At 50.8% G+C, this 27,496-nt stretch overlaps 6 protein-coding genes and 1 non-coding gene across 7 annotated transcripts; 2 read left to right on the top strand and 5 right to left on the bottom strand.

The window, feature by feature from the left end:
- Positions 1–1,481: 1,481 nt before the first annotated feature.
- On the bottom strand, positions 1,482–3,532 carry B0H65DRAFT_54401 (uncharacterized protein). Its single transcript, XM_062829265.1, has one exon. The coding sequence runs from the start codon at positions 3,328–3,330 to the stop codon at positions 1,702–1,704; it is 1,629 nt and encodes a 542-aa protein (XP_062687032.1). The 5' UTR covers positions 3,331–3,532; the 3' UTR covers positions 1,482–1,701.
- A 1,062-nt stretch (positions 3,533–4,594) lies between these two features.
- On the top strand, positions 4,595–8,331 carry B0H65DRAFT_505529 (P-loop containing nucleoside triphosphate hydrolase protein; the record flags this gene model as incomplete). The annotated part of the gene is made up of 4 exons (XM_062827997.1): positions 4,595–5,050; positions 5,101–7,257; positions 7,315–7,861; positions 7,901–8,331. 4 exons carry the CDS (start codon positions 4,595–4,597, stop codon positions 8,329–8,331), a joined length of 3,591 nt encoding a protein of 1,196 aa, XP_062687031.1.
- A 657-nt stretch (positions 8,332–8,988) lies between these two features.
- On the bottom strand, positions 8,989–9,089 carry B0H65DRAFT_t23. Its single transcript has one exon. It is a non-coding gene; the product is annotated as a tRNA-Leu (tRNA).
- Positions 9,090–9,559: 470 nt separating this feature from the next.
- B0H65DRAFT_564522 (RNA polymerase I-specific transcription initiation factor-domain-containing protein) lies at positions 9,560–12,318 on the bottom strand. The gene is made up of 2 exons (XM_062830256.1): positions 11,825–12,318; positions 9,560–11,775 (listed from the first exon to the last, which is right to left on the bottom strand). Exons 1-2 carry the CDS (start codon positions 12,083–12,085, stop codon positions 9,772–9,774), a joined length of 2,265 nt encoding a protein of 754 aa, XP_062687030.1. The 5' UTR covers positions 12,086–12,318; the 3' UTR covers positions 9,560–9,771.
- A 125-nt stretch (positions 12,319–12,443) lies between these two features.
- B0H65DRAFT_516756 (Pescadillo N-terminus-domain-containing protein) lies at positions 12,444–14,723 on the bottom strand. The gene has a single exon (XM_062828670.1). The coding sequence runs from the start codon at positions 14,544–14,546 to the stop codon at positions 12,558–12,560; it is 1,989 nt and encodes a 662-aa protein (XP_062687029.1). The 5' UTR covers positions 14,547–14,723; the 3' UTR covers positions 12,444–12,557.
- A 2,630-nt stretch (positions 14,724–17,353) lies between these two features.
- Positions 17,354–18,843, top strand: B0H65DRAFT_485806 (GPI transamidase subunit PIG-U). The gene is made up of 2 exons (XM_062827686.1): positions 17,354–17,573; positions 17,629–18,843. Exons 1-2 carry the CDS (start codon positions 17,420–17,422, stop codon positions 18,756–18,758), a joined length of 1,284 nt encoding a protein of 427 aa, XP_062687028.1. The 5' UTR covers positions 17,354–17,419; the 3' UTR covers positions 18,759–18,843.
- Positions 18,844–19,561: 718 nt separating this feature from the next.
- On the bottom strand, positions 19,562–21,640 carry B0H65DRAFT_54364 (Tom37 C-terminal domain-containing protein). The gene is made up of 3 exons (XM_062829240.1): positions 21,555–21,640; positions 21,158–21,493; positions 19,562–20,974 (listed from the first exon to the last, which is right to left on the bottom strand). The coding sequence occupies exons 2-3, from the start codon at positions 21,303–21,305 to the stop codon at positions 19,815–19,817; spliced, it is 1,308 nt and encodes a 435-aa protein (XP_062687027.1). The 5' UTR covers positions 21,306–21,493; positions 21,555–21,640; the 3' UTR covers positions 19,562–19,814.
- Positions 21,641–27,496: the final 5,856 nt, after the last annotated feature.

Raw genomic sequence — 27,496 nt, 5'->3', positions numbered from 1 at the left:
TTGTCAGTCTTCTCGTCGGTGGTGGTGTATGAGATGAAGAGGATGCGCAGTCCGTCTTGGCTTCCGAGCGTCTTGTATGGGCAACCTCGCTCGGCTCCTCTAGTCTCCGGTGGAGGGTCGTCGCCAAGTGTCTCCCGTCTTGTCGGTCGGTTCTCGTGATAGTCGAAGGTGTCTGTAGCGGTCTTGTTCTTGGGGGTCTGGCTGGCTGGGCTGGGCGCTTCTTCAGTGGCTTCAGTCTGCCATGTGAACACAAACCAAGACAATGGCCAACGACGACGTCAGATGGGCAAGGTACCGATGCAGTGCAATGCTGTGTTGTGAGCTACTTTCTATTCGCCGAGCGCACTATAAGATGGCTGCACGAATACTTCTAGCGGCGCATGTAAGGGAGAGAAACAATGGCCCAATGGATTCTGGCTCTAGGTGCGACAGGAACAGGCCGCTGAAAGGAGTAATTCGATGGATGCGATGCGATGGGATTGGGACAGATGGGAACACGAGGTCGAAATCGAAGGTCACTCACCAAGACAGTGCAGGTCCAGTGCATGCGATACGGGTGCGATACGGGGCTGTCTCTCCCGAACATCTCTCCAAAATGTTCGGTGGAGGTTCCACTCGTGCTCCCACCCAAACCCGTCACTGCCACTGGTTCCGTCGCCCTGCAAGCTCACGGCTTCCTGCTGTGGCCCGTTGAAACGGCGGATCGTCCTTGCTGTGTCATCAACCTTTTCGGCAGTTCATAGGGGGCCCCCTGGCATGCCTGCCTGCAAAAGAGCCAGAAAACGAGGAAGTGGGGCACGGGCAGAGTACCCCACTGTTACCCGCTATGGATCACGTTCCGTCGGGCCTGGGAGCCACTGACAAGCGCAGCTCCTCAGGGTTGTTTGTTGACTTTGGACGCATGTCAGCACGTTGTATTTCCCATGCTACAAAATATTCCATTAGGTACTGCATTGCATTTTCACATGGCAGCATTGCGGCTTTCAAGGCTGAGTGATCATCATGTTGAGTTGAATATTCGTTTCTCAAGGTAGGAAGCAGTATGTTGGTATATCGAGGTGGTGTGACTAACGCTCCGGTCAGGTGGTTCGTTGTTACTTGTTGTATCTACATAACTACCTACCTCTATTCTAGATGTTAGGGGATGGGGGTTGATCTGCGAGAAGGAAAGAACCCCCACAGCTCTCGTTGCGATGTGATGAACAAGGGGCATTCCCATTTCCAACATCCCAACCGTCCAACAATTCTTTATTGAAACCATTGTCCCCAACAAAGGAGGCAGGGATGGTGTGTTTCAAGCAGGCATTTCAGGTTGGCAGTATGTATGGGTGTATGTACTCCTTGGACCGTCATGTGCAAGCGACTTTCGGAACCAGATTGCTGGGTTCAACGCATGTTTAGTTATCTCTATCTTGGCTCTGAACAAGACAGCGCCATATGTGAGATTAAACCATCTCGAAAAGAATTCCGCTTATGTATAAAGTTGTCACCGCAAATTAAACAATACTGGCGAGATGCCCCATCCCTCTAATACCCGTGTGCCCGTTACCTCCATGTCGCCAGAACCAACGTAAAAGACCAGATTTGTCTCCTTGTTGATATCATAAACAATGTGTTCCTCGGGACCCCCTGTGTAAGTCGATAATTGTCCCCAACGCTCAGAGAAAATACAAAACACCTTCGTAGCCATGCAAGGAAAGGTTAGAACACCGTCACCGCAGTGACAGCGCCATTCTTCAACACCTCAAAGACGAATCCCGGGAATCCATAAAGAGTAGTCGTGGAGTCTGCGGGCCCATCAAACTTCTTGGCCGTGCCACCGGCGTCCGGTGCTGCCGTCGCGCCGTCTCCTTCCCACCCGCCGAGAAACTCAATACTGCTCCCGGGACTGTCTCCCCAGCCTCTGTTGAGAACCATGCCTCTCTGAGCCTTGCGCGCTTCTTCTTCAGAAGGGTAAAGGGACTGCCACTCCTTGCGCAGGCTCTCCTCAATTTGCGGAAAATCCGACTCCGAGTTGATCACAACGTCCGAGACGGATGAGAGATACGGGATTTCCCATCGGCAGCGACGGTGTCGGTTGAAGGGATATGACCCAGGCACATTTCCGTGCAGAACAATCTTAGTGGCAACAAGGCTGTCGGCATTGGCTGTGAGAAGCCAGTCCTTGGGAACGTTAGGTACATTCTTCCCTTGCTCCTGAGAAGGCGGTACCGGTGATGGCGCCGTCGGCTTTGAGACCAGCACATCGAATCCATGGGAGAAATAGTTGTAGAAGCACTCGCCTGACACGTGGCCGCCTTCGGTGCTGATGTCACTGGTTTCATCGTCGCTAGAGTGGTAACCATCCGACCCAGCGTTTGCCGACGATTGATCTGTGTCTGTAAGGTCGTCCTGATGCTTCAAATCAGCACTGTCTGGTCGCTTCATGGCATCGCTACCAGTCCGCGTATTGTGTGCGAACATCTTATGGTCGCTCTTCCGGTATATAGCATCGGGAGGACCCAAGTGGGATACAAGGTCTTGCGGAGTAGTCTGTCCAAGCCTGATCCAAAAGTGCTGATCCGTCCACTTTCGAAAGACCTGCAGTTTCCCTGCACCGTAAATTTTGATCAGAGAGACCTCGTCAGGAAACACCTCCTTTCCCTTAGTGAGTGGCGTGAACGTCTTGAGACTGGGCAGCACATCAGTCCACAGCGTCTGTCGGGCCTGTGTCCATGAATCCCCACTGAAAATGCCCATGACCTCGGGGACCGCGGTGGATGGCAACAGGTCAACCACGTTCTTCTTGGCCGAGTAGGCCTCTTTCTTCATGAGGAAGGTGAAGGCCACGCCGGGCCATGACAAACAGTATAGGCCATATTGGTCGACGGCGTTGTCTGGGGTCTTTGGTCCATCAACGAACTCCCCATCATAAGTGGGACCAAGAAACCGTTGATAGATGTGACGGAACGTAGGGCCCGCGGCGTTATCGGTTGACAGGGTAGATGCTGTGGAAGGACGAACAAGGTCACGCTCCTTGTTATCGGCTGCCTTGAGAAAGATATGATTCTTTGTAAAGTCCAACACCTCGATCAAGCGTAGTCGCTGCTCTGGGGCGTCGAATTGTAGCCGCATGCCGTTTGCAGGGAGATCGATAATGATAATCGACGTCGTCGGCGAGGTTGGGCTGTACTTGACATCGAGATTCGGGAACCGCTGGGGCTCTGTCTTGAGGCGGGTCAAGACATCGTGCAACGACGCTCCAAGCACCAACCAGCCCAGCGCTCGGCCAGGATAAAGCTGGGCGGAGAATAGAAGGGGAGAAATCGGCGGCGAAGTAGGCGTCGACATGTTGAAACTTGGATATCCTGATGAAGATGCTTGGGGTTGGACACGGCTTAGGGTGTTATATGGGAACGACGGAGATGGGACGAACTCCTAAGTCGAGTCTCGTTCATCCAACGGGCTTAGTGGCAGGACGGACGGTCGAGAATGGCGGACAGCGATATCATCTGTTCGTACTATAATTGTGTGTGATGTTGTGCTAGCTTTGTGATGAGAGAGAAAAGAAAGCGAGAATAAGAGGATGGGAGTTGTTAGATAGCCGTCAGATGCGTCGTTATATGCAATGGGTGGGGGAGGCTGCGCTTGCTGGGTGTTGTCCGTCAAGGTCCCCTCGTGATCTGGGGGCGGCCACCACCGACCATCGGCAGCTGCCCCAGATTACGTAGAGGTACCCACGTACCTACCTCCCGTCTACATATTCACATGAAGGCGGCGGCAGGCGGCGGTGAAAGCGGCAGGCAAGACGGAGGGGTCAGCACTGAAGCAGCATTGCTCGCTGCGGGACTGAAGCGCGTGATGGGGAAGGACACAAAGAGGGGCAATGTGCTGGCTCGCAGTCACAGGCCGCTGTCCGCTGCAGGCCGTTTCCTGACTGGTCAGCGTCTCCAGCGATGATTGACAGAAAGAAAGAACAGCGCAAGCCCCTGGCTAAGGAAGATCAGTGGCCTGTGCGTTTGTTTTACTTACACCGGGAAGCGTTCGGTTGCCCCAGCAATGGCCCAATACAGCAGTGTAGACAGTGGAGACCGATGTTGATGTCGCGCCTGTCCCTGCGCCAAAGCAGCCAAGGCAAGCACCCAACTCAACTGGAAAGGACCGAACGCAAACATTGGAAAAAGCGATCCCCGCCATCCAACCCGTCCTTGCCCAAGACCTACCCGACCGAGTCGCTCGCATAATCGACAAGCAAAGGCCGGGCTCGCGACGTCCAGTCGCTCATTCCCGACGACGTGTAGATTCTACACGCCAATCTCTCCACGACGACACTGCCGTCTTTCGCACATAAGAAAAAGGCGTCGACCGGCCGATTGAACGACCCACGACCTCGCTCCCTCTCTCTCTGCCATCAGCTCTTCGATCACCACCACCAATGCTTTTTGGATTGATTTTCGCCCATTGTGTACTTTAGCTCAACAGTCGTCACTTCGCATCTTTTCGTTTCTCGTCTCTCCTTCGGCTAAACTTTCTCCTCGATTTCGCGACCTCGACCTTACGATAAAGTATCGCCCAATCGCGCAGCTCCAGCATGGAGCGTAAAAAACCATCAGCCATGTCGCGTCCACCATCCGCCGCCGGGACGCGTACCAACAGCAGCATGCGACCTCCAGCCACAAGAAGCACGGCATCTTCGACAGGTCGACAATCAGCCCTCCGAAATGCATCCGCATCGGGATCCCGCGCCGAGCGATCGGGTGCCGCCTCCCCCGCAGACTCGCAAGTGTCGGCAACAGCAGGTGCGAAGCGCAAGGAGCGCGATTTCGACCCGGAGGACGAGGGCACTACAAACATCAACGTCGTTGTGCGCTGCCGAGGACGCAATGACCGGGAGGTCAAGGAAAACAGCGCCGTCGTTGTCAAGACGGAGGGCCTCAAGGGCAGGATAGTTGAGCTATCAATGGGTCCCAATGCAGTCAGCAACAAGACGTATACCTTTGATCGCGTCTTCTCGCAGGCCGCCGATCAAGCCATGGTCTTTGACGAGGTGGTGAAGCCTATCTTAGAAGAGGTAAGGGCTATCAGAGCGATTAGGGCCTGTCCATGGCTGACTTGAACTAGATGCTCGCCGGTTACAACTGTACCATATTCGCCTACGGCCAAACAGGCACGGGCAAGACATACACCATGTCAGGCGACATGAATCAGACTTTCGGCATGCTTCCCGACACCGCAGGCATCATCCCCAGAGTTCTGCACGCTCTCTTCAATAAGCTTGAAGTGGACGACAAGGAACACTGTGTGCGATGCTCGTTTATCGAACTTTATAATGAAGAGCTGCGTGATCTGCTCTCGGCAGAGGACAACACGAAGCTCAAAATATTTGACGACAACTCGAAAAAGGGCCATGCCACGACCATTGTGCAAGGCATGGAGGAAAGACATATTTTGAGCGCGGCAGACGGCCTCAGATGGCTTCAAGAGGGCAGTGTGAGGCGCCAAGTAGCCGCGACAAAGTGCAACGACCTCAGTAGTCGTAGTCATACCGTCTTTACCATTACCGTTCATGTCAAGCAGCAAACCGAGAATGGAGAGGATTATCTGATGGGGGGAAAGCTGAATTTGGTTGATCTCGCTGGCAGCGAAAACATCCAGCGCTCTGGAGCCGAGAACAAACGTGCCGCCGAGGCTGGTCTCATCAACAAGAGTCTGCTTACTCTTGGTCGTGTCATCAACGCCCTGGTCGACCGCAGCCCCCATATTCCTTACAGAGAATCGAAACTTACACGTCTACTCCAAGACTCGTTAGGTGGGCGGACAAAAACTTGCATCATTGCGACAATATCACCGGCCAGGAGTAACATGGATGAAACGATTTCCACACTTGATTATGCTTTTAGGGCCAAGAACATTCGAAACAAACCGCAAATCAACGCGTTGCTCAACAAAAAGACATTACTTCGAGAGTTTGCGACTGAGATCGAGAAACTCAAAAGCGAGCTAATTGCTACTCGTCAACGAAACGGTGTCTATCTATCGAACGATGCTTACGAAGAGCTGACCGTACAAAACGAATCGCGGCGTATCCTTACGGAAGAACAAGCGGCCAGAATCGAGACACTCGAAACGAACCTTCGAAACAAGCTCCAGGAGCTGTATACGATGACATCAACATTTATGGGGCTCCGAAAAGAGCACGAAGCCACAAAAGCACAGCTAGACGAGACCAAGGATGTGTTGGACCAAACCGAGCTGGTGTTGGCAGCTACCAGGAAGTCGTTGACGGAGGAGGCGCACATCCGAAGGGCGCATCAAACAACCGAACAGAAGCTTGCTAAAGTGGGTGATGAGCTTATTTCTACCATCAAGCGGACCGTCCAAGATGTCGAAGGGCTCCATGCGAAGAACAGAAGAAGGTCCGACCTACATGCGCTCAATCGTAGCACGTGGGCCATGTCGCAATCGCAAGTTACAGGTATTACTGAGCTTGTTGAAAGTCGGATTGCGGAGTTTCGCAAGGGGCAGGAGGAGCATATCTCCAGCGTATCCGAGCGGATGCAAAGTTTCGTCCAGGAGGAGCTCGACAAGCTGTCCACAACCCAAGCCTTCCTCGACCAGAACTTGGAGCATTTCGCAGAGTCTAGGACACAGCTGCTGGAGCAGAAGCAAAAGTCTAAGGAGGAGATGGACAACGTGCTGGAAGAAATCAAGGTTGTTCGGGACACCGTGAAACAGCGCGTTGGAGAATCGCTCCAGGCTATTGCCTCGGCGGCTGAGCGGATTGCAGGTGACGTCCTGGGCGAACTAACTACTTTTCACAGTCAGTTACATGCTTCGTATAGTTCGCTTGGGAAGGATTGCAAATCCATCTTTGAGGATCTGCTTCAAACAATAACCGCCCAAAAAGCCGAAGCCGATAGACTCCGGCAAGAGCTTGAGGGTGCTAGTCAGACCATTGTGGAGTCTAACACAACTGTGTCAGCCCGGATCCAGGAGGTTTTGGAGGAGGAGCGAAGACAAGCGGCCGAGGAGAGGCAAAACCTTCTGCTACAGATCGGCTCCCTCATCAACTCGCAGGCGGAGATGCAAGAGTCTCGCCTGGCCGGGAAAACGGCACTTATTCGACAGGCCGTCACGGATTCGAATACGACGTTTGAGGGCAGTATGTCCGAGTATCTGGAAGGCATGAACGCTTGGAACGAGAAGGACAACAGACTTATGGAGGCCGTCGTCAAATCTCGTGATGCGCTCAAGAACAAGATGCAGGAGGACTGGGCGGTAAGCTACCTGGGTCGTGTCACATTTGGGAGACTCGTTTGCTAATGAAAGTCACAGACTGCCGACGAGCACAGCAACTCTATACAGAACACCACAAAATCTGTCCATGCCGAGACGGTCCGTGTAGTTGATGCCCAGCTCAAAGATCTCGATGTCCAGATGCAGGATCTTGACGATTTCGTCTCCCGCGCCCACTCCGAAAACTCCACGCACCACGAACAACATGCTGTCTCGATGGAGAACCTCACCTCAACCGTCGAAAAGTCCTTCATTAACATTGCGGACCATTTCGGCGACCGATTCGACCGTATCCGCGACCTTAGTGGCGAGATGGATAACGATGCGAAGACCCTGCGGGAGTCTCTTGAGCCGCTTGACGAGTCCCTCCGTCAGCCCCTTGCCGCCCTCCGCGAAGACATCCAGAGCACCAAGATGCGCGAGTACGAGCCCACCGGTGACACGCCCGAGAAGAAGCGCTACGAGTACCCGACGGACCTTCCGCGCACCGCGGGCCATGAGACGCTCATTGCAGGCATGCAGGACAAGCCTTCAACGACGCAGACAACAAGCCCAGCCAAACGTGCAACGACGACTGCGGTATATAGTGATATCGTCGTCTCGCCTTGACGTTCACCTTCCAAAGTGCCATTATCCGTGCCCGTTTCACCAAGCAATAATCCTTTCGGCACGCCCGGTCCCGCCGCGAGCACCCGAATCAAGCCGCGTCCGCTGGACCCGAGTCTACGAGAAGTTAATCCAAACCTCGGTGGTGGGCCAACAGTCTTTGGCGAATTGTCATCCAGCACAATGTCAATGGCACCGCCGCCGGCGCCATCTGCATCTGTGATCGGTTTCCATGCCAACAATCACGAACACAGTGAAGGGAATGCAACTCACATACCGCTCTTCAGGAGGAGTAATCGGAGACAGTCACCTCGTGGAATAGCGAAGAAAAAGATAACAGGCCATGCCAGTGGGATCATCACGGAGGGTATGGAAAACATGCCAATCCCGACGGCAGATGCTACTGTAGGCATTGCCGGAAACAGGAGGAAGACTCCACGGTTGGGTTGAGTTAGTGTCGGGCTTGGTCTGTTGGTGGACTTTTTAAGGGAACTTGAGTTGGGGAACTGGTGGGACATGGTCAATAGGAAGGGGGAAGAGGAGGTGTTTTGGCGCTGGTTGGATGCTTAGAGGAGGAATTTTTATCATTCTTAGTCCTGTTGGCTTGGTTGTTTGGTTGTTAAAATAACATCCCCGATGATGGGATGGGATGGTTGGTTTGGCCGTTGTCGCTTATGCTGTACTCTTTATGAAGCACTGATACCCTCATCATATATCAACTGGTTTCTCCTTTGTTTGGAGTTGAATGATTCCTGCTACGATGTAGTGGATGGGACAATTCGGAGAATTGGATCTACATTGCTACCCAGATCGTTGTGCATTCAACCTGCTTTGACAAATGTTTTGTTACCGTGATGATGTTATCGATATCTTACTGTCAGGATCCTGGAGTTTCAAAATTGATGCATCACAACTCGCTACACCATCACGAAATATTCTGGCCAGTCGCGAAAATTCCTTCCAACACCACACCATCAGTGAAAAAAAGAGCCTTGACAGCTGAGCAGAGATTCGTAACCACACAAGAGGAGGTGAAAACCAAAAAAATAAAAAAAGACAAGAAATCGAAAAAGGAAGTTCCCACCTGAGCGAAGGTGGATACGTTACTGACTAGAGTGAGATTCGAACTCACGCCCTTTCGGACCACGGATTTCTCGGATTAAGGGTTTACCTTAACGTGGCGCCTTAGACCGCTCGGCCATCTAGCCTTGTTGTTGTCAGTTTTGAAAATCATGTTTCTTATGAACTACCTCCTAATTTCGGTCAAAGGAAAGGAGGAGATGGGGGGAAAGATCGTTGGGTTGCGGGGAGTTGGATTAGTTGGAGCACAGGATGGGTGATTTGACGATTTCGAAGGAAGAGAGAATAGAATGGCGCGGTATGGGGCGTGTATTAAGATCTTGAACTGGTTGTAAATGGTTGATTGAGGAGAAAGGGTGTTGTACCTCCTGGATTTTTGAAGTGTGCTGAAGATTCACGCTGTTACATCCGAAGGAAGCTCAAGTTGGAGACATCCCGCTTCACTTGGATTGGGTAAAAGAAATAGAAGAACTACAAGGAAAAAAAATTACTGTCGGAGGAAAGAAAAGTCTGGAGATCGTACCCTGGAAGGGTTGCCGGACTAATGGCAGTGGTAAGTAAGTAAGACTTTTATGCAGAAAGAAGTATCAAGAAGGGGGCCATAAGTGTCAGTTATCTTAGCAACAGTTGTAACTGTTATTGTTTACATGGTAAAGAGCATATGCAGCAATTCTTCCATAGTAGCCGTTTCCCCAGTTCAGATCTTGCTGTGTCGCGAAATCTTCATAAGATATTGAGACTAACTGCCTTCAAAGATCAATCTCATGTCCTCCAGTCTCATCATCCCCAAAGTTCATATTCACATCAGATTCAACGCCCAACCTTCTTCTCCCCTCTCCCATAACTCCTCCCTCTCTCCCTCTCCCTCTGCATCAGATCCTCCCCTCTCCACCCCTTCCGCACCTTGATCGGCTGCAAAAACCCGTCCAAATGGATCCCCCCATCCATCTCATCCATACTATCTTCATCCCCTCCCACCACAGAACCTGCGGGAGAAGCAGGTGGACTCCGCCCATGAACAAGCTTCAAGTGTCGATGCATATTCGCTCTCCTCGCAAACCCTTCCACAGCTCTCACACACTCAGGATACGGGCAGAAATACACATCCCCACCCGCCGCCGGTGTAACCGACCGTCTCCTCACCCTCAGCCCGCCGCTGCCGCCTAGGCCCGGTGCCGGCGTACCCGCCCTTCTGGCTCTGCTCCTGCTCCGGGCCCGGCTCTCGCTTCTACCGCGTCCCGTTCTTCCCCTTCCTTGTCTCTCCGTTTCTGCAGCCTCTGTTCCAGCTTCGGCTGGAGCAGCTTCAACACCCTCCATAACTTCATCTTCCTGGTTATCCTCCTGAGAATCATCAGGAGGGGAAAACGTCCTCACAAGACTCGGCTGCCTACTAACCGTCCTCCTCTGCTCCAACTCATCAGCCGTGTCGACTTCCGAGTCCGAAGACTCGGGGAGCGGGTCGCCGGGGTGGTAGGTTGTCGTTTTGGTCTTGGAGGAAGAAAGGGTATGCATCGTCATCTCCTCTCCAAAAAGGGTGCTGCACCGCTGCGTCGCGCGGGCAATCACGCTCTGCGGGAACCCGGCGAGGGCAGCCGCGCCCAGTACGTCGCGCCAGTCGCGGAGACCCCAGCGGGCGACGCGGTCCATGCGGTCTTTTTCTTGGACGGCGGTCAAGGCGGCGGCGGCGGCGGTGCTGGTTACGCTTCTGCTTCTGCTCCGGTCCCTGGTGGGACGTTTTGTCTTCTTGGAGGAGGTGGGTAGTTGGTAGGATCTTGGCGGCACGGCTTCGGTATCGGCCTCAGAAGCTGTTTCGTCGTCGTCGTCGGTTGTGTGGAACGAGGAAGCCCGAGAACGAGAAAAGGAGGGTATCCGCCTGTGTGTCTCGCGGGCGACGCGGACAAGCATTTCCTCTTCTGTCTCGCCCTCGAGCGGGATGCGTACTTTTCTTTTACGGCCGCGCCTGCTTCGCGGATTTGGTTTGGACTCGGAAGCTGTGGCTTCCGCGGATGGGGACGGTGATGGCGCACGGGGTCGTCCTCTTCGCGTGCGCTGCTGCTGCTGCTGTCGGACAGGCTCCGTCTCGGCGTCGTTGTCGTTATCTTCGGTGTCACTAGCAGAAGATTCGGACAGGTCGCGGAGACCGGCAACGCGAGCATTGTGTAGAATTGTTAAGGTCTCGTCCAGCTTGGAGAGGATGCGCCGCGATGCGGGACGTAGTAGTTTGTAGGACCTGTCGTCGTCGACTGACGGGGCGGGGATGTAGGTAGGCGTAGGAGCTCGACGGCGTCGACGTGAGGAGTTGGAGATATGCGAAGAGGAGCCAGTTTGCTTACTGTTCTCGTCTTGAGAGACTGGCTCACCTTTGACCGGGCTCGAGAGTGGTACGCTATACCGGGAGGACTCGTCGTTGCGCCTTGGCGGGCTAGATGGCAACTGGCTGGATTCGGCATGGTGATGGTCGTCGTTGTCGCCCGTTTCTATTGAGTCCACGACGCCATCGTTCCCTTCGCCTGCCGGCTGTACTGCTGATTGATCATCCTCGTCGTCTTCTTCCGGGAACCCTCTGCTTCGGAACTTTTCCTTGGCACATCGCAGAATTGTTGCCGAAATTTCTTCCTCCAGATTCTTGCTTGGGTAAGTCTGGACAGTCCGACGCAGCGTGAAAGCCTCGTGCTCGTCTGCGGTCCGGGGAAGGAGCTCATCATCAACGACCTCACCAGTCCTCAGTGGCCAGGCCGTCCATCGATGGCTCGGAGCCCACTCATTCTCTCTGTGCCGTGGACCCTGATCATCTTCAGTTTGATCGTTGGTTGCCTGAGTAATCGTTAACTTCTGCTATTTTGATACGCCTCGGTAAACTCACCTCTTCTGTCTTCTGCCTTTTGACCCGAGTTTTCAGTGCATGCGCGTTGTAGAGATGTGCTGATAAGTCACGCCTGCGCAAACCCTCTAACGCTTGATAGGCCTTTCTTTCCTGCGCGGTGAATGTGAGCCATGTGGAGGGGGGACCTTTCCACCGATTAGGGCGTGTTTCGTGCAGTTCATCTGAGGCGATCGAATTGATATCTTCGGTGTCTTTATCCCAATCCTCCTCGGATTCTTCTTGGTTCATGTGTGAAGACATTCTGTTGCAAGTTTAGTGGGTGCCGTGCCAACGTCGGCAGGGTTGTTTGGTGCAAATTCTGGGTGATCAAGCAGTGAAAAGAGATTGAGGGTGGAAGAACCGCACTGACGCCTGTAAATATCCGTTTATCATAACAACAAGGATGGTAAAGTGACCAGCAAATTCTTGCTCATTCCTCTAATAAGGTAGTTTACTTTGAGCTCTCACCTTTCGCTCGTCCTCTTCTCAGTTTCTTCGAACTTTTCTTTGGCGTCCCATCGTTTGTTTTCGTAGCGATCCCTAACCCTCGGAGCAAGTCTTGTGGAGGCCCATCTTCATGTCACAATCTGTCACAATCATTTTCACTTTTGCATCGAGTGGGCACGATGAATATGATTCAAAACTTGTCAATTACACAAAGAAAAAATGAGCCTTTGGTATCCCATTCCAAAACATCAAGTGCTAAAAATTACGCCTTGCCAGTGTTTTAACCTTACGCCTTCTGCGCCTTCTCCTTTTCCAGCTTTCTCCTCTTGGCGCGGAGCTTCTCGTCCTGAGCGCTCTTCTTGTTGTTGGTATACTGCATCTGCTCAAACAGCTTGCGCTTCTTCTTGCTAAGCATGCCCTTCGCGCGCTCCAGATCCTCGGCCTCCTCGCGTGCCTTCTTTTCAAGGGTCTTGCGCTGCTCTAGCTTGGCCTTGGTCTTGGGGTCTACCTTCTTGTTCTGCACCTTCTTGCCTTGGAGCTCGGCTTCCAGTTCAAGCTGGCGCTGGAGAGTCTTGGATTCCTCCTCATCTTCCTCAGCATCCTCCTCCTCCGCCTCCTCGGCATCCTCCTCGTCACCCTCCTCCTCTTCCTCATCGTCCTCAGCCTCGTCGACATCCATGTCGTTCTCGACATCGGAGCCCTCCTCAGCACCATCCTTCTCAGCATCCTCAAGGTCGGCTTCGATGGCCTCGGCCTCGGTTTGCTGAGCCTCAAGGGGCAAAGTGGGATCGTACTGGCCAGGGGCGGCCTTGACGAAGGGGCTAAGATGGGGAGGGAGAGCGGCACCGGGAGCATAGAGCTCGGGGCTCTTGAGCTCCTCGTCGTTGACGCAGTCCCACACCCATTGGGGCTGAACATATATCCTGCCGGGGTATCTCTGGTTGGGTCCGACCTTCTGGGCCGTCTGGTTGTCCTCGCCATCGCCGTCCTCATTGGTAGCGGCTTGTACGACCGGCCTGTCAATGATGTGGTGGGTGATGGAGGGATCCGACTCGTCATTTGTGAAAGCACCCTCGCCGAGGACGGAATCCCAGCCTATCCTCTTGCAGCCGAAGGCACGGAGAATGAACTCGAGAGGCTGGCGGGGGGTCTCACGGGAGAGATAGAATGTGAAATTGGCGAACAGCTGCGAAGGGTCATTGCTGCTGTACGCCGGCTGAGGGAGAACATCACCACCAGGGGCGACGGGCTCGAACTTGTCGATAGAGTCTGTGGGCTTCTCCTCGTCGTCGGCCTCGGCATCTCCCTCGGCAGTCTCGTCACTCTTGGACTCGTCCTCCTTCAATTGCTTGATAATCTTGTCAACCTCAGCCTGGACCTTGGGGTCAGGGCCCTGCTGTTCCTCTCCGTTTGTGACGGCCTTGGTCTCGCCCTGGGTGGCCATGTTGACGCCTTCCAGGGAGAAAGCGCCGAGCTCAGCACCGTTCTCGTCCTTGAGCTGGTCGAACTTGGGAGGATACTTGAGACCGATCGAGCTGTAAAGTCTGTAGTTGACGAATCCGAGGAGAGTCATGTAGAACTCGACAAAAGTGCCCATGATGCGGAAATCGACATCGCCGACGATCCTTTGGTTGAACTTGTAGGGAACGAGCCAGAGAATATCCTCGCCCTGGATGTTGGCCTGGTAGTAGATACCCTTGATCGACAGGAACGACTTGCGCAGGCTGTGGGAAACAATAAGGTAGTGTTGGAACTCGAGGCAGAGGCGCTCGCAGCGGGCGATCATCTTGGCGGGAACCGCGCTCGTGGAGGGGAGGTTGGCGAAGAGGAAGAGCATGGACAAGCAGTCATCGAGATCGCGGAGCGCATCGTTGAAGGTCGGGTAGCGCTCGCGGATGACGTGGTTGAGGGTGTACCTGGGCTTGCCAGTGGCCTCGGGGCGGGCAGCATGGCGCTCGAAGCGGGCGGCATCCGAAACATCACCTCTGCCGAGAGCACGGGAGATCTTCTTCTCGAGGACCTTCTGGTCACGGAACTTTTGAAGAAGGGGCTCGTGGAGGAGGTACTGGATGTCCTTGGTGTAGTAGAAGGTGGTCGAGGCAGTGGCCGACTTGGAAACCTTCTTCTTGTTACGGGGCTCGCGAGGGTAGATACCCTTCCAGATGCAAAGCTTGCGGAAGTCGGGAAGGCTAAGCTGGAGCTTCTTCACAGCCTGTGTGCGAGTGATGTAGTTCTTGGCCGCGCCGGCCTGGCCCTTCTTCTTGATTTTAGGCATTTTTGGGGTGTGGTGGTGGTTGTGGTTGTTGGGTGTAGATGAAAGAGTGAGAGAAGGAGAGGACCAAGGATGGATCTCTTCTGTCTGCAGACTCGTTGCAGTGCAAGCGCCCCACCCCCGATTGGCTTCGATAGCAATCAACTTTTTTTCTGGCCGTCGCAGTCCTAAACTTTTTATGCCATCGCCCACCGCCTGAGCTGATAAGATTAGATAACGTACTGGATGGGATGATCGATGCTACGGTGGGCTAGAGATCCATTTGAATTTCCTGACAGTAGAAATTTCAAGTAAAAATGGCCATCCTTCCCATATTTTCAGGGCACGTAACTAATTTCTGGGGTCTGGAGCCTAGACTGGGGGGTTCTGGAGGCCACTTCTAGGCACCAAAAATACTAAAAATGCCAAAATCTATCATTACATTAATAAATACTGGCACTCAAGCACTCAATTTTACTATATTTCTAATTATTTCTAGGTAATGTATATATTATTAACTATCTTTCATCGCGATAGCTTCATTTACAAGCTTTCTATCTAGCTAGATCACTCTCGCTCATCTTAATCGTTCTCGTATATATAATTATACAACTACTCCTCAATTTATAATAATAATTCGTCCTTCTAGGCGGAAGAAAGCCCAATAAAAGACTAATAAAGGTTTCTAAGCCTCTTCCTATTTATAAAGACGAAGGTAACTATCTATACGTTCAGCTAATGAGTGGTTATAGCGGGAGTTTTCTAAAAAATTTATAGTAGAGAAGGCTCGCTTACAAAGTACGTTATTAGCTAAAATACTAAATACCCTTACAATAATAAGGGTAATAATAGAACTAATATCGAAGAATATATTTTACTAGAATTTAATGTTGAAATTATTATAATTCTAAATATCCTAATTAAGAGCGTAGATCCCCTTAAGGATTCGAAACGCGATGTAGTCCCTAAGAAAGTCAACCTTAATAACGTTATTTAATGTAAAAATATATTATTTTAAAAACTCTATTATAATATAATTAATGCTATAAATAATAAGACGAATAGTATCGAACTTTTAAATGGTAATATTTAAATATAAAAGGAATTCTAATTAATTTAAAGGAATAAATTATTTATTCCTCTTTATAATGTAAATTCGCTCAAATTCTTCGAACTCCTAATTAGAAATACTAATACGTTTATCCTCCTAATGCTCCTAGAAATTAATCTAGCGAAGGATAATGTAACTGACGATAGCTTTATTCGCTTTTAATATTAATTAAGCCTTATAGAGGGAGGCTATAAACTTCTTAATAATATTAAAACTATATTAAAAATAAGAATTCTTAATAATATTAAGTATTTGCCCAAATCGAATAGGGTCATCTTCTATTATTAAGAGGGGTCTTATTACTAACTCCTATAATAATATACTTATTTAGTAAACGCTATTAATATTAATTTCGCGTACTAAATCGATTAAACTGATTTATATTATAATTCCTATCGAATAATTATACTGCTCTAATTAATTTACTATATAAATAAAATAACGAAAGGATAACCCTAATTTACTTTACTAGGATAAAAACAATTTTACTGCAATAAATTATTATTAATGCGCGAAGGCAAAAGAGTTGAAACTTAAAAACACGAAAGAAATTTACAATTATTGCGACTTATTAAATTAATAGATAAAAGGGTATAATATTAAGCAAGTCTTTTATTAATAGTTAAAGCGAATATAAATTGTATAAGATAGTAAAAGCGCCTCTAAAACGGTCGCTAACGAATTTCTATATTACCTGCTGGGTACTATTATATATATCAGTAACAAAATTATTAATTTTAACTAAGGTATTAATTATGTTATTACAAATTTAAAAAATTAAGCTAGCGAGATTTATAGAAGTATATTCAGTTGTACCCATATAGTAATTACACTAGAAGAAGGTAATTCCGTTAGGGGGGTACGAAAAAGATATATTAATAATATATTTATTAGCGTAATTATTAAATTTGTTAAAGAAGATGTTATTATAGTTAATAGTATTAATATATTTATTAATAATTTACGCCTTTATTTGACTATAGATTAGAGTGAACTATTTGTTTACTATAGAGTTCGCGTTAAGAAGGGTATAAATAGGGAATATTATATATAAAAATACCCATATAGGAATAAACTCCAAGAGGTTAAATAGTTTATTATTGAAGAATATAATTTTAACCGCGTATTAATTGATCTTTTTCTTTTATACGTCAATAAAGACAATTGCATACAAACGTATATCTTTATAATTCTAAACCTATTATTAAACATAGTACAATTAGAAACTCTCGTAATTATCGAAGTAAATCTGTAATCGAGTTACGTTAGCGGACTGTCGGAAATTGCAGTGATTATACTAGGTAGTTTAGCTATAGTAACCCGGTTTATCTGTAAGGGTGAACTCTCTAAATATAGTCTTATTTTTTATGTAATGGATTGGGGATATCACAGTAGTTTAATAAGGGGATCGCTAACGTCATAAAGCTCTTGTCAATATTTGTAAAGAATTAACAACAGTTGAGAAATCAAAAATTTTTCTATGTGTACGGACTGTGAGCACGGGCCTTGAATTAGTGGTAATTTCAGAAAATCGAAATTTCATGAAAATCAGCCATTTTTTCCGAATGGATCGAACTCTACGGTGGGCCAGTCTGGAGAACCCCTTGTCCCACAGGGACCCGCCAGCTGTGGAGGCCAGCTGTCAGTCCGCCCCGGGGACAGCGATGACAGGGCAACCTAACGTGCTGGGCGCGACTCCTGTTTAGCGCAACGTGCATGTCGTCAACTTGACCCCGGGACAAGTTCGACATCACAGCTCCCATCTCGTCGTATGGCGAATTGAACAATGAATGGCGGCAAGGTAACGTTGGGGAGGACGGCTGGCTTATACGCCGGTGCTGCCATCCTGCGACTTGCCCTTTTTACTTTGTTTCCCGGTCTTCCAGACCTCCTGACTGGCCGTGTCGAGATCTCGACGCCAGTAACAAGCTTCAAGCGCCGTATGTTGTAGCTCTCTGTCTTCATGAATTCAGGTTGCTAACTCCCTGAATGCAGTCCAAGAAGGCCTCTTCCTATATAACCATAATGTCTCTCCTTACGACGGCGGCGTCTACCACCAGGCGCCCCTCTTGCTGCCGATCTTCAACTTGCTCCCGAGCTTCTCGACGTTTCCCATCTTCACATACCTTCTCTACATCGCTATCGATATCCTGAGCGCCGATGCTCTTCTAAGGATCGCAGAGTCTGGCGAGGCTGGCTCGTCCGCGCGTTTCACCTCCCCGCGCCGTGACAAGCGCTGGAGTGGTGCCGTCATCGCCGCGCTCTTCCTGTTCAACCCCTTCACCATTGCGACATGCATTGGCCGTTCGACCACCGTCTTCACGACTTGTGCCATTCTCCACGCCATCGCCAATGCCATCTCCGGTAGACACTTCCACGCCATGGTCGCCCTGGCCTTCGCATCTTACCTCTCCTTGTATCCGCTACTCCTCCTCCCGCCTCTAATCCTTCTCTGCTATGACAGGCGGAAGCAGCCCGCTACTGGAGCGCCCAATGCGTGGATCAAGTTTACTGCGACTATGGTCATGGACGTTTTCGGTGCTCTGGCCGTGCTCTTCCAGATGTCGTTTTTTCTCACCGGCTCATGGGAGTTCCTCAGTTCGACCTATGGCGTGCAACTTACACTGTCTGACCTGGCCCCCAACATCGGTCTGTGGTGGTACTTCTTTGTCGAGATGTTCGACTCGTTCCGTTCGTTCTTCTTGGCCGTCTTTTGGCTGCACTTGTCGTCATATGTTGGCGGACTGAGCGTGCGCCTTCGCCAGCAGCCGCTCGTGGTGATCACTCTGCTGCTGGGTATCTTCACCATCTTCAAGCCATACCCGAGCATTGCGGATGCGTCATTGTTCTTGGGCATGGTGCCGCTGTATAGACATGTCTTCCCGTTGCTGCGGTATTCGTTTGTCATTGCCGCCATCATCATCTACGCGACATTCCTCGGCCCTGCGTTCTATCACCTCTGGATTTATGCTGGTAGCGGAAACGCAAACTTCTTCTATGCTATTACGCTTGTTTGGGGCCTTGGATTGAGCTTGTTGGTCTGCGATCTCGCCTTTGCTGTTCTTAGGGATGAGTGGGAGGTTGAGCGACCCGAAATGGTCGGCAAGGAGATTCGACAGATTTGAGAGGCGGGAAACAAACACAAGGACAAATGTACCATAGAAGATTCATACAATCATATATACAGCATCAATACCACGTTTAAAAGGATGAAAGGTCCAACGTCTTAACGTCACCGAATTCAAATATGGCATATATCGAGGCCCCGACAACCACCACGAGACTTCTCTTCACTAATATCCATTTGAACTTGGTCCCGATCCCATTCCCATATTCCAGTGCTTTATATGCACGCCCATTAATCCAAACACCGTCTCCCAACAGTGTAAAACGTCCCTTTCTCGCCAAGCTCTCTCTTGTTTGCCCTTTCCTCCCTTGCGTCGCAGCCACCGCATGCCCCCCTCACCCGCTAATGCACCACCCCGCCTGCCCGCGTCGCCCATTCCCTTTATAGATTACCTCTTCATCCCCTACTGTCAGCCCACAGAAGTGTGAGGGCCGTTGGTACAGTGGTCAAGCACGCAGCCTTCGAAACTCATTGCCTTCTCTACTCATACTCATTGAAAACCATGAGGAACCGAAAAGCAAGTCCACATGTTTAGAGCGAAGACCATGTCAAGATGAGACCAAAAGTAGTGTCCGCTGACAGAAAGGATCATATCCCAGACGGATGGTAGATGGGGGCCACCGCAGAATGGATGAATCCAAAGAAGACTCGCATGTAGGAAGAAGGCTCAGTAAGACTCTTGGGGGGTGAGATGGGGGTTGGCGTGAGTGTCGTTTGGCTGAGGTTACCGGTTCGAATCCGGTGCGGTTCAATGATCACTTCATTTTTTTGGCACTTTTTGAATGCGTGACAGAACGAACTGTCAGTCAATCTCTTGTTTCTATTTCTTTTTTCCTTCTCTTTTACATTGTCCAGTTACGATTGGTATCTGCTGCTTAATGGGATCAGTTGCGCATACCCTTTTCGATGCGTCGCGTGGGGCTTCTTTGCATTGAGCAACTTCACCTCGTGTTGTTTTCCCGTTGGGTATCCTTATCCGGTCTGGTATCATTCCAAGTTCTCATCATAGGTATATATCATACACTTCCCCAACTTTCTCGAAGCCTCAACGTCTTCATACAAGACCAGCGAACATGGCTCCCGCCGCCCCGAAGCTGCCCAAGCCCACTAGTGGTCTATGCCACGTCTGCAACGGCGCGCCGAGTAGCCCTCGGTATCGGTACCAGTAAATGCCAAGGCCGACAACGTTGACAGCCAGCAAAGTCAACCCGACACCAGCCAGCAAGAGACTGCGTTCACTCTCGCCAACGCTCCTCCTTGCTACGAGCTGTGTCTCGGTAGAGGTCTCTTCGGCTACTCTTCGTTGCCTCAACGCCCACCACCTGCTCCATTCCCGTCCAAGCGTTGGGATATCGTCAACCACGGCCCTCACAAACCGCGCAACGACACTCAGCGCCGAGTCAGAGGCACTAACCGCAGGATCACTCTCCTTATCCGCCCACGGCAACACCTTGCCGCTATCAGGGAACGTCTTCCTCCTGTACTCCACCACAAACTCGCATAACCCGGCATACTTCCTCTGCAGCACCTCCTTCAACCAAGGTCTCGGCACCTCAGGAAGCAGCATGAGCGCCAGGTAAGCAAACGCAAGGCACTTGGTCTCCAGCGAGACCTTTATCCTTCTTTCGCCCTCTTTGTCTTCCTCTTGCCCTTCCTCCTCATCCAGGAAATCAATTTCCCCGAACACATCAAACACCTCAGCCGCCAGCCCCTCGAGCTTGATCCTCCTCTTCATCTCCGGGCTCAACTGGCCCTTGACACCGGTATTCTGCCCGACCGCCTTCCTCAGCGCCTTCGGAATCTGCACCCAACCCGCAGCCTCACGCTCGCGCTCCTCCTTCTCCAGCCGTTCCATCTCCGCGTCCGTGTCCAGGCTGCTCATGCCCAGGTGCGCCGCACGCGCGGCCATGGCAGCCCGCACGGCGAGCGGCTCGGCCCAGGGTAAGGGGAACGGGAGGATGGTGCTGTAGGCGGGCCGGGTGGTTTCGGAGTAGTTGGCCGAGGAGACGTAGAGGGACAGGGCGAGGAGCGGGGCGGCCGAGGAGGTCAGGAGGGCCTTATAGGCTTGGGAGTCGGCGTGGACGCGTGGGGGGAGGGTGGTGACGTCATGGTGGTGGTAGGAGGGTGGTTGAAGAGTGGAGAGGTAGGAGACGATGGGGTCGAAGCCGGAAGTCCATGTTGCCGTGGAGGGGTTGTAGAGGGCCGGGAGGTGGTCTGTATCGAGATTGATGGCATTTGGTCGTTAGTTTGAGGGACTTGACATGGGGAAACCGTACGAGAATGAGATTACGGCGGAGGGAGGGATGGGGCGGGCGGACACTTGCCCGTGGGGGGGAATTGGACTGGGGTTTGTCTGAGATGCGACTGGTAGAGTGACACTGGGTATGGTGAGCTTACGGGATGGAACGGCAGAGGGACTGCTCTGTACGAGCAGGTAGTCGGCGGCGCTCAAGGTCTGCGCAAAGTACGTAACGGTCGCAAGGCACTCGGCGTCGATAGAGGGAAGGCCAAAAGCCGGACCCCAGACATGGAGCTCTAGCGTCATTTGTTCGCTTCGGAGGGTCAGGTAGGGATTGGGAATAGCCTTATAAGGATGGGGTCTTTGTGTTGATGAATGGGCGGTTGTTGCTGAGGGTATATCGCTGGGGGTTGTCAAATATTGCGGGATCGAAGCTCTGCCGAGATTAATGAGATTACGACAGAGATGCTACCCCAGAAGCGCAATGCGGATGCCTGATAGCGATTTATCAATGGGTTGTAATTTTGAGAAAATGAGAAGGCTTGAAATATTCACAGCCGTTTATTGCCGGTCGAAACCCGATATGATGATGTCTCTTGAAGTTAGGCTGAAGCTATCGCAAGCGTAGAAGCGGGAACGTGACAAGCCCTCCTTGTCGCCCTCTGACGTGAGCTCCCGTTGTCCTCATCCGCAAATTCCCATCCCGCACAATCGCGAACTCACGTGTAGATAAGATAACCAACTCCCCTTTTCCAAGCACGGTCTTGCCTGATTTCGAACGCGACCATTCACAACGGACACAAAAGGACAGGGGTGGGTAACGGGTATGCCCGAGAAATCCAGAAGCGCAGAAGGCAATCCAGCCAGTCACAAACCGCTTTTCAACTTTCTTTTCTTTTCACAACGTGTGTTGCGCACGTGTGCTGTTTCTTCTTGGAAATGCTTTCTCATCTCTCATCCTCCTGATTTGTCAATTCAACACAAGGCGGGAGACAAGGAAAAAAATATGGGTTTTCCCTTCGTGCATGAACATGCGGATACCGTTCGAATCGCAAACTCTCCGATGGAATTCCACTCTTGAAAACACGACAACACAAGTCAACAACATCCCTACTCCATCTTACCCTTCCCATCCAGGAATCTGTTTCGTTGAAGATGGGGTCTTTTAAAATGTGATGGTTACGCCGAGAAGGATGCAGCAATCCCCATCGGTATCGGCAGCTTCATTGTCTCCGACGTCTGAGCGACACCCCGACCTATCTTCGACCTCCACTTTCTCTGTTTTTTTCTCGTCATTGCTCGTCATCGTCGCTATCTTTTCACTGTTATGCCCGTCTTGTTCGGCATGCATCTCCGACGGTGCAACTTGCGCATGGTTGTGGATCTACTTTCCGACGTGCATGCTTGAAATTCGCTGAAGAGGTACCCAGGGTGCCATCCGCGATTGCTTCGAGTTTAGCACGTTCTCCTGGTCTCCTCTGGAGTCTGGCGCGATCATACAATGGCAAGTGAGATCCCGAGGTATCGATTATATCCGGAGATATCCATGGCAATTCACTCAAATCAAAGTTGTTGAGTCGGACAAAAAAGATGGGTGAATATTACACGCTGCGTACGCATTACGCAAAGGTTCGAAACACATCCTGCGAGCATCGATTCCCTTTCGGTCGTCGGGAAAAGAACTTGTGCCAAGTGAGGATCTTGTGTTTTTAGTGTTTTCGCCTCTGGTTAATTTCCTCCTTGACCGTACATATGTATGGCCATCTATACAATATACATGAATGCTCCCCTTTCTTGCGCCGCGCATAGCCACATGCTGCCACATACAGGTCTTCATGTCAGGTACGCGAAAGCAACGGGAAGGATCGGATCCCTTTATTGGACGGGTAAGATTGGGGGTTGCGAAACTTGGGGAAGGAATCAAGTTCGACCTCATGATCACCGCGGTTGGCAAATGAAAGGAACCATCATCACTTGGCTTGTGTCACGAAGCGGCTATGGCATCATTATTACGATCCATGGCAATACCATTACAACCATTATGCTAAGGTCGTAAGAAAGGGGAAATGTTGGTACGAATACGACACTGTCTTTGAAATTTCCCTATATCGTGCACATCCTATACCCGTGTGACCAAGATCTCGCTGGCCAACTCACCGAAACAGCGAAGGCGCGCAACGCGCGGCTACCAGGATCGTTTCATGTTCACGCGATTATATGTATCAAGAATCAAACGGAGAAATGAAGGGAGGGAAACTTCAGGAACGCGGGGGAGAGGAGGGGAAGGTAGCATTGATGGACGGAGAAGATGTTGGAAGGCGAACGACGATGAAGACACCAAGATGAGGCACGGGATGATGGGGGAGAATTGTTTATGCCATGCCGCGATGCCATGCGACGGAGGTGAGATGCGATTGGTTGCGCCTAATCAAGAGATCATCACGTTTGTCTCCTCCAAGCCAAACCAGAATGAGGTGCATAGAGATCGCGTTTCATCAAGAAAACGATTGTCGTGTACTGTACACGCACCAATACCAACCACGTGAAGAGACAGCGATGGGTCTTGGCGGTATGGAGATCACGACACCCCCGAGGTAAAGATCAGGCACTTTAAGCGCGGTCTCCGTGACTTGTCCTCGGTCGCCATTGTTACCGTGTTTTTGTTGACTTTCCCGGTTCATCCTCCTCCCCTTCATTACACGGCCACCCATTCATTACACGACCGTTCCTTGGTGAGCTGAGGCCAAGACCATTGTTGCGCGATATCATCACCAAGTTGGACGCCAAGAAGACAGAGTCTCCTCTTTCTTGAATTGAGATGGGATGCTTCGGCAACGCGGCTGCGCTAAAGGGGACATGGGGGTGCTCAGGATGGCCTCTTGATGGGGAAACGAAGGAAAAAAGTCTCCGATGGTAGCGCTCTGCCGCTCTCTTACACACGATACAACAACAGCGTGGGAGACGAAATATTCGGACAGCTGCTTCAGGCTTGCGGCATTATTAAGCCGCAACACCATCCTCCGAACATGTCCTTCTTGGCGCAGTTTTGTGTGCCATCGTGAGGTGGTATTCGTAGCCGAATACTGGCGGTTTTTCGTGTTCAAACTTCAAAGCCTCGCTCGCTTCTCCATCCCTTTGAGCAAGTTACAGGAGAGGTAGGGTAGGAGAGAGAGAGAGGGCAGGATTTCCGAAGCGGACGGATTGGAGTAAACAATGAACGGACATCGTCCGGCGGTTTCATCGGAGATCCGGGATTTGTAAAAGTCAAAGTAATGGTCGACGACAAGTGAAGTAACGTTGAGTCTATAGGCACGTAACTTTGAACCAGACAGACAAAACTTACGGCATTTTGATGACCTTGTAAGACTGTAGCGTCCCTTTACATGAGCTAGCGTGAAAAAAAGAGACAATTGGCTTTGTTTCCCGGAGGTGTATCAAACAAACACCGAAGATCTGTTGATGTCTTTCTCTGAAGGATGAAAGTCTCAGATCTCCTCCTTTCATCGGCGACCATATCTGAGTCTGTCCTTCAGTCGGTCTCCCGTACTCGCCGATATACCCCATCTTGCATCTGCCCATCACTACCTCGCGAAACCAATCGAGATACAGTAAGAAAGACCCCATCAGCATTCAGCAATTCCTTGCTTTTGCGCGTTTTACCCTAGTAGCTTCGTCTTCGCGTGTGTCTTATCTCTACGATTGCTAAATCCCGAGGCTGGTGTTGAAAAAAAAAAAAAATGGAAAAAATCTTTCGGATGAGTCGATGAATGCTGTTCAGCCCATGCTTCCCGTCTTGCCCTATTTCCGAGAAGTCACCCGGGCCAGCAGATATTTTCACTTTGACTCCATTTCAATGATGTAACCGGAGCTGGAACCAGGTCTTGACCTCATCCGAGGCCAGTCGCACATAAGTGTGGAGATAACCCTTGGCTTTATTTTTCATTTTCAGAAACTGTGACCTGGTCCCACCAGACGAACTCCCCACTTTCTGAAGGCAAGGCGGACTTCAGTTTGAGGTGAGGAAAAGAAAGGGGACGAGGGGACTGATGAACACATGCAAGTCATCCAGTTCATGGAGTGTAAGAGAGCGATCTCGGTCTCGATTTCGATCAAAAAGCGGGCGGACGAATTCGTGTTTCATCAAGGATCATTTTGATCTCAGAATTGTGGGCGCAGGAGTGAGGACGTGTCAACCAAATCCCTGTTCTCCTCATCCAGATGCATATTTCACACAATGAAGAGCCAAGGAGAATCGCATAATGGTAGATCATTAAATGATTGTGGTATTAGGATGGTTGAAAACCGATCCGTTCAGAGAGTGAGGCACTCGAAGTGCTCGTGGTATCAAGTTGTGGTAGTACATGTGAATGTCGGTAGACCCGACTACAAAAAAACACCTTCCCAATGAGTTCCCAAACCCGCCCAGAAACCCCGTTCCAATTCCTTCCATGCCCCCCATTACCCCCCAACCAATGCCCGTACCGGCGACCATGATGATGTCTGACGCAGATGCCCATGCTCCCAGAGTGATAGTGATACAATTCCCAAAAATAAAAACAAAAAAAATGTGGCGTTCGCAATGCTCGTTGAAGTCGTCATTCCAAATCGGAAGAATTAGCGAGAGTAGTCGTTGATTAAGAGGTTGGTAATATGTGGTGGTACAATGCCGAAATGCAAAATTCGCGCCAGCTGGATCCGGAGCTCAAGCTCGCGGGGGTTGTGGTTGAGGTACCCGCGAGCCCGGCTGGTTGATTGTGTTCCAAAAGACTGGATGAGTGGTGATAGCCATCGTGATGCGTACGGTCATCGACCAACCGTTGAAGTGGTTGATATTAGTGATGGCATGTCGAGACCGACGGTGAGAGGCTGCTGCGTTGATATGCAGGCGGGTGCATGCAAACGCACTATGGCGTGCAGCTCGTGATGATTGATGCGCCAGAGAGGAGCCAGTACTGAGAAAGCTACTGGGGCTCTGCAGTGGGCACTTTGCAGCCTTGTGCTCCGCGGCCGGTGAAACCAATCTTGAGGAAGCTCGGCCCGGCCGCGATCCTTGTAAAAAGAGGATAGAGCATAGACAGACAATGATGAAAACAAGGAGACATGAGAGATGCCAAAATGTTCAAGTGTTGCTTTCCATCCCTGTTAAGGCGAGCTCCTTAACCCCTCTTGGGAAGAGGAGGAAGAGGGCGGCTGGGAGGGGGGCCGGGGCAGGGAGGAAGCTGAGAAGGGCGCTGAGCGGCGGCAGGCATTTTGATGGTTTGTTTTGGTGTTGTGGTTGTTGTTGTTGATATTAGTGTGGATGACTTTGTAGTCAAGTGCCGGATTGAGTTCCTTGAAGGTTGGCGGTGGTGGTAGATATAAGCTGTTGTTGGTAGAAGCTTGTGTAATCCGAAGACTGTTTGAAGTGTCTTGAATGTCCTGATGGTGAGCTGATTGGTGTTGTTTGATCTGATGATGGCTTATCCAAGGGTGGTGAGAGGAGGGTGGGAGGGCTCTGGCTTATATGTAGGAAATGCGCCGAGTAACGACCTCAACATTGCCCTTTACGGACAAGATGGGAATGGGCAGGGTGGCAGGCTCTGCGAATTCACAGACAGGGCTGCGGCCAGGCAGATGCTGCCAGGGTCTGTGGATCGCAGCCCTCGAACGGAGGAAGCGTGAATGGAGTGAATGGAAAATGGCGACAATGGTACGCATGGTACGCATGGTACGCATGGTACAGATGGTACGTACCGTATCAGGAACGGGCGGTACCTGGCAGGTGAGACCGTGGAGCGGTACATTACACGGGGGTCAGATACAAGCGATGGATCGCTGCTGGCGCGACGAATTGCTGCGCGCGTTACAAAAATAAAGTTGCGCATCGCACTCAAGGGTGCCGAGCCTTGTACCGGGACATGAAAGACGCTAACTTGCGGTGACGCAGTCATAGCTTGGCGTAATTGAACGTCTCAAAGCAGTGAAAGGTTCCTGAAATGTGCCTGAAAGGTTACCAGAGTGTTCCTGGTAATGACCTCGAGTTCGCGCTGCGAGAAAAATGAAACACAGCAGGCCGACCGGGGCGCCCTGCTGCATGACACCGCTTTCCCCCCTGGTTCGCAAGAAGAAAAAGTGCCCTTTGTACAGTACCTGCCGCAAGTACCTGATGACTGGAGCAGGGGCGCGTTCCAAATATCGATGGCTGATCCGCCAGTTGATCCAGTGGTTGATCCGAGTACAAAGCAAAATATGCAGCCGCCTCTTGTACCCTCTCGTGTACAGGGGGTGGAACTTGCTTGGCGCTACAGGGGTTGGAACTTTGAGCTCGATTTGGTCGAATTTTGAAGGTATTCAGAAATGGAAAAAAGCGGCTGCATTCGATAGCCACGAGTTCAAAGTATCAGTGGTTGAAATTTCTAAGTGATGCAGCAAAAGATGGAGGAGAAATTAACGATCAACGGCAAAAAAGCTGAGAATCTCAGCTTTTTTGGATGAACGCGTTGCGAACTTTCACGGCC

This window comes from Neurospora tetraspora, assembly GCF_033439725.1.
Source record: "Neurospora tetraspora strain CBS 560.94 chromosome Unknown B0H65scaffold_1, whole genome shotgun sequence".
Taxonomy (NCBI): Eukaryota; Fungi; Ascomycota; class Sordariomycetes; order Sordariales; family Sordariaceae; genus Neurospora; species Neurospora tetraspora.
Note: the sequence above shows the minus strand (reverse complement) of the source record. Positions and strands in the feature narration are given on the sequence as shown.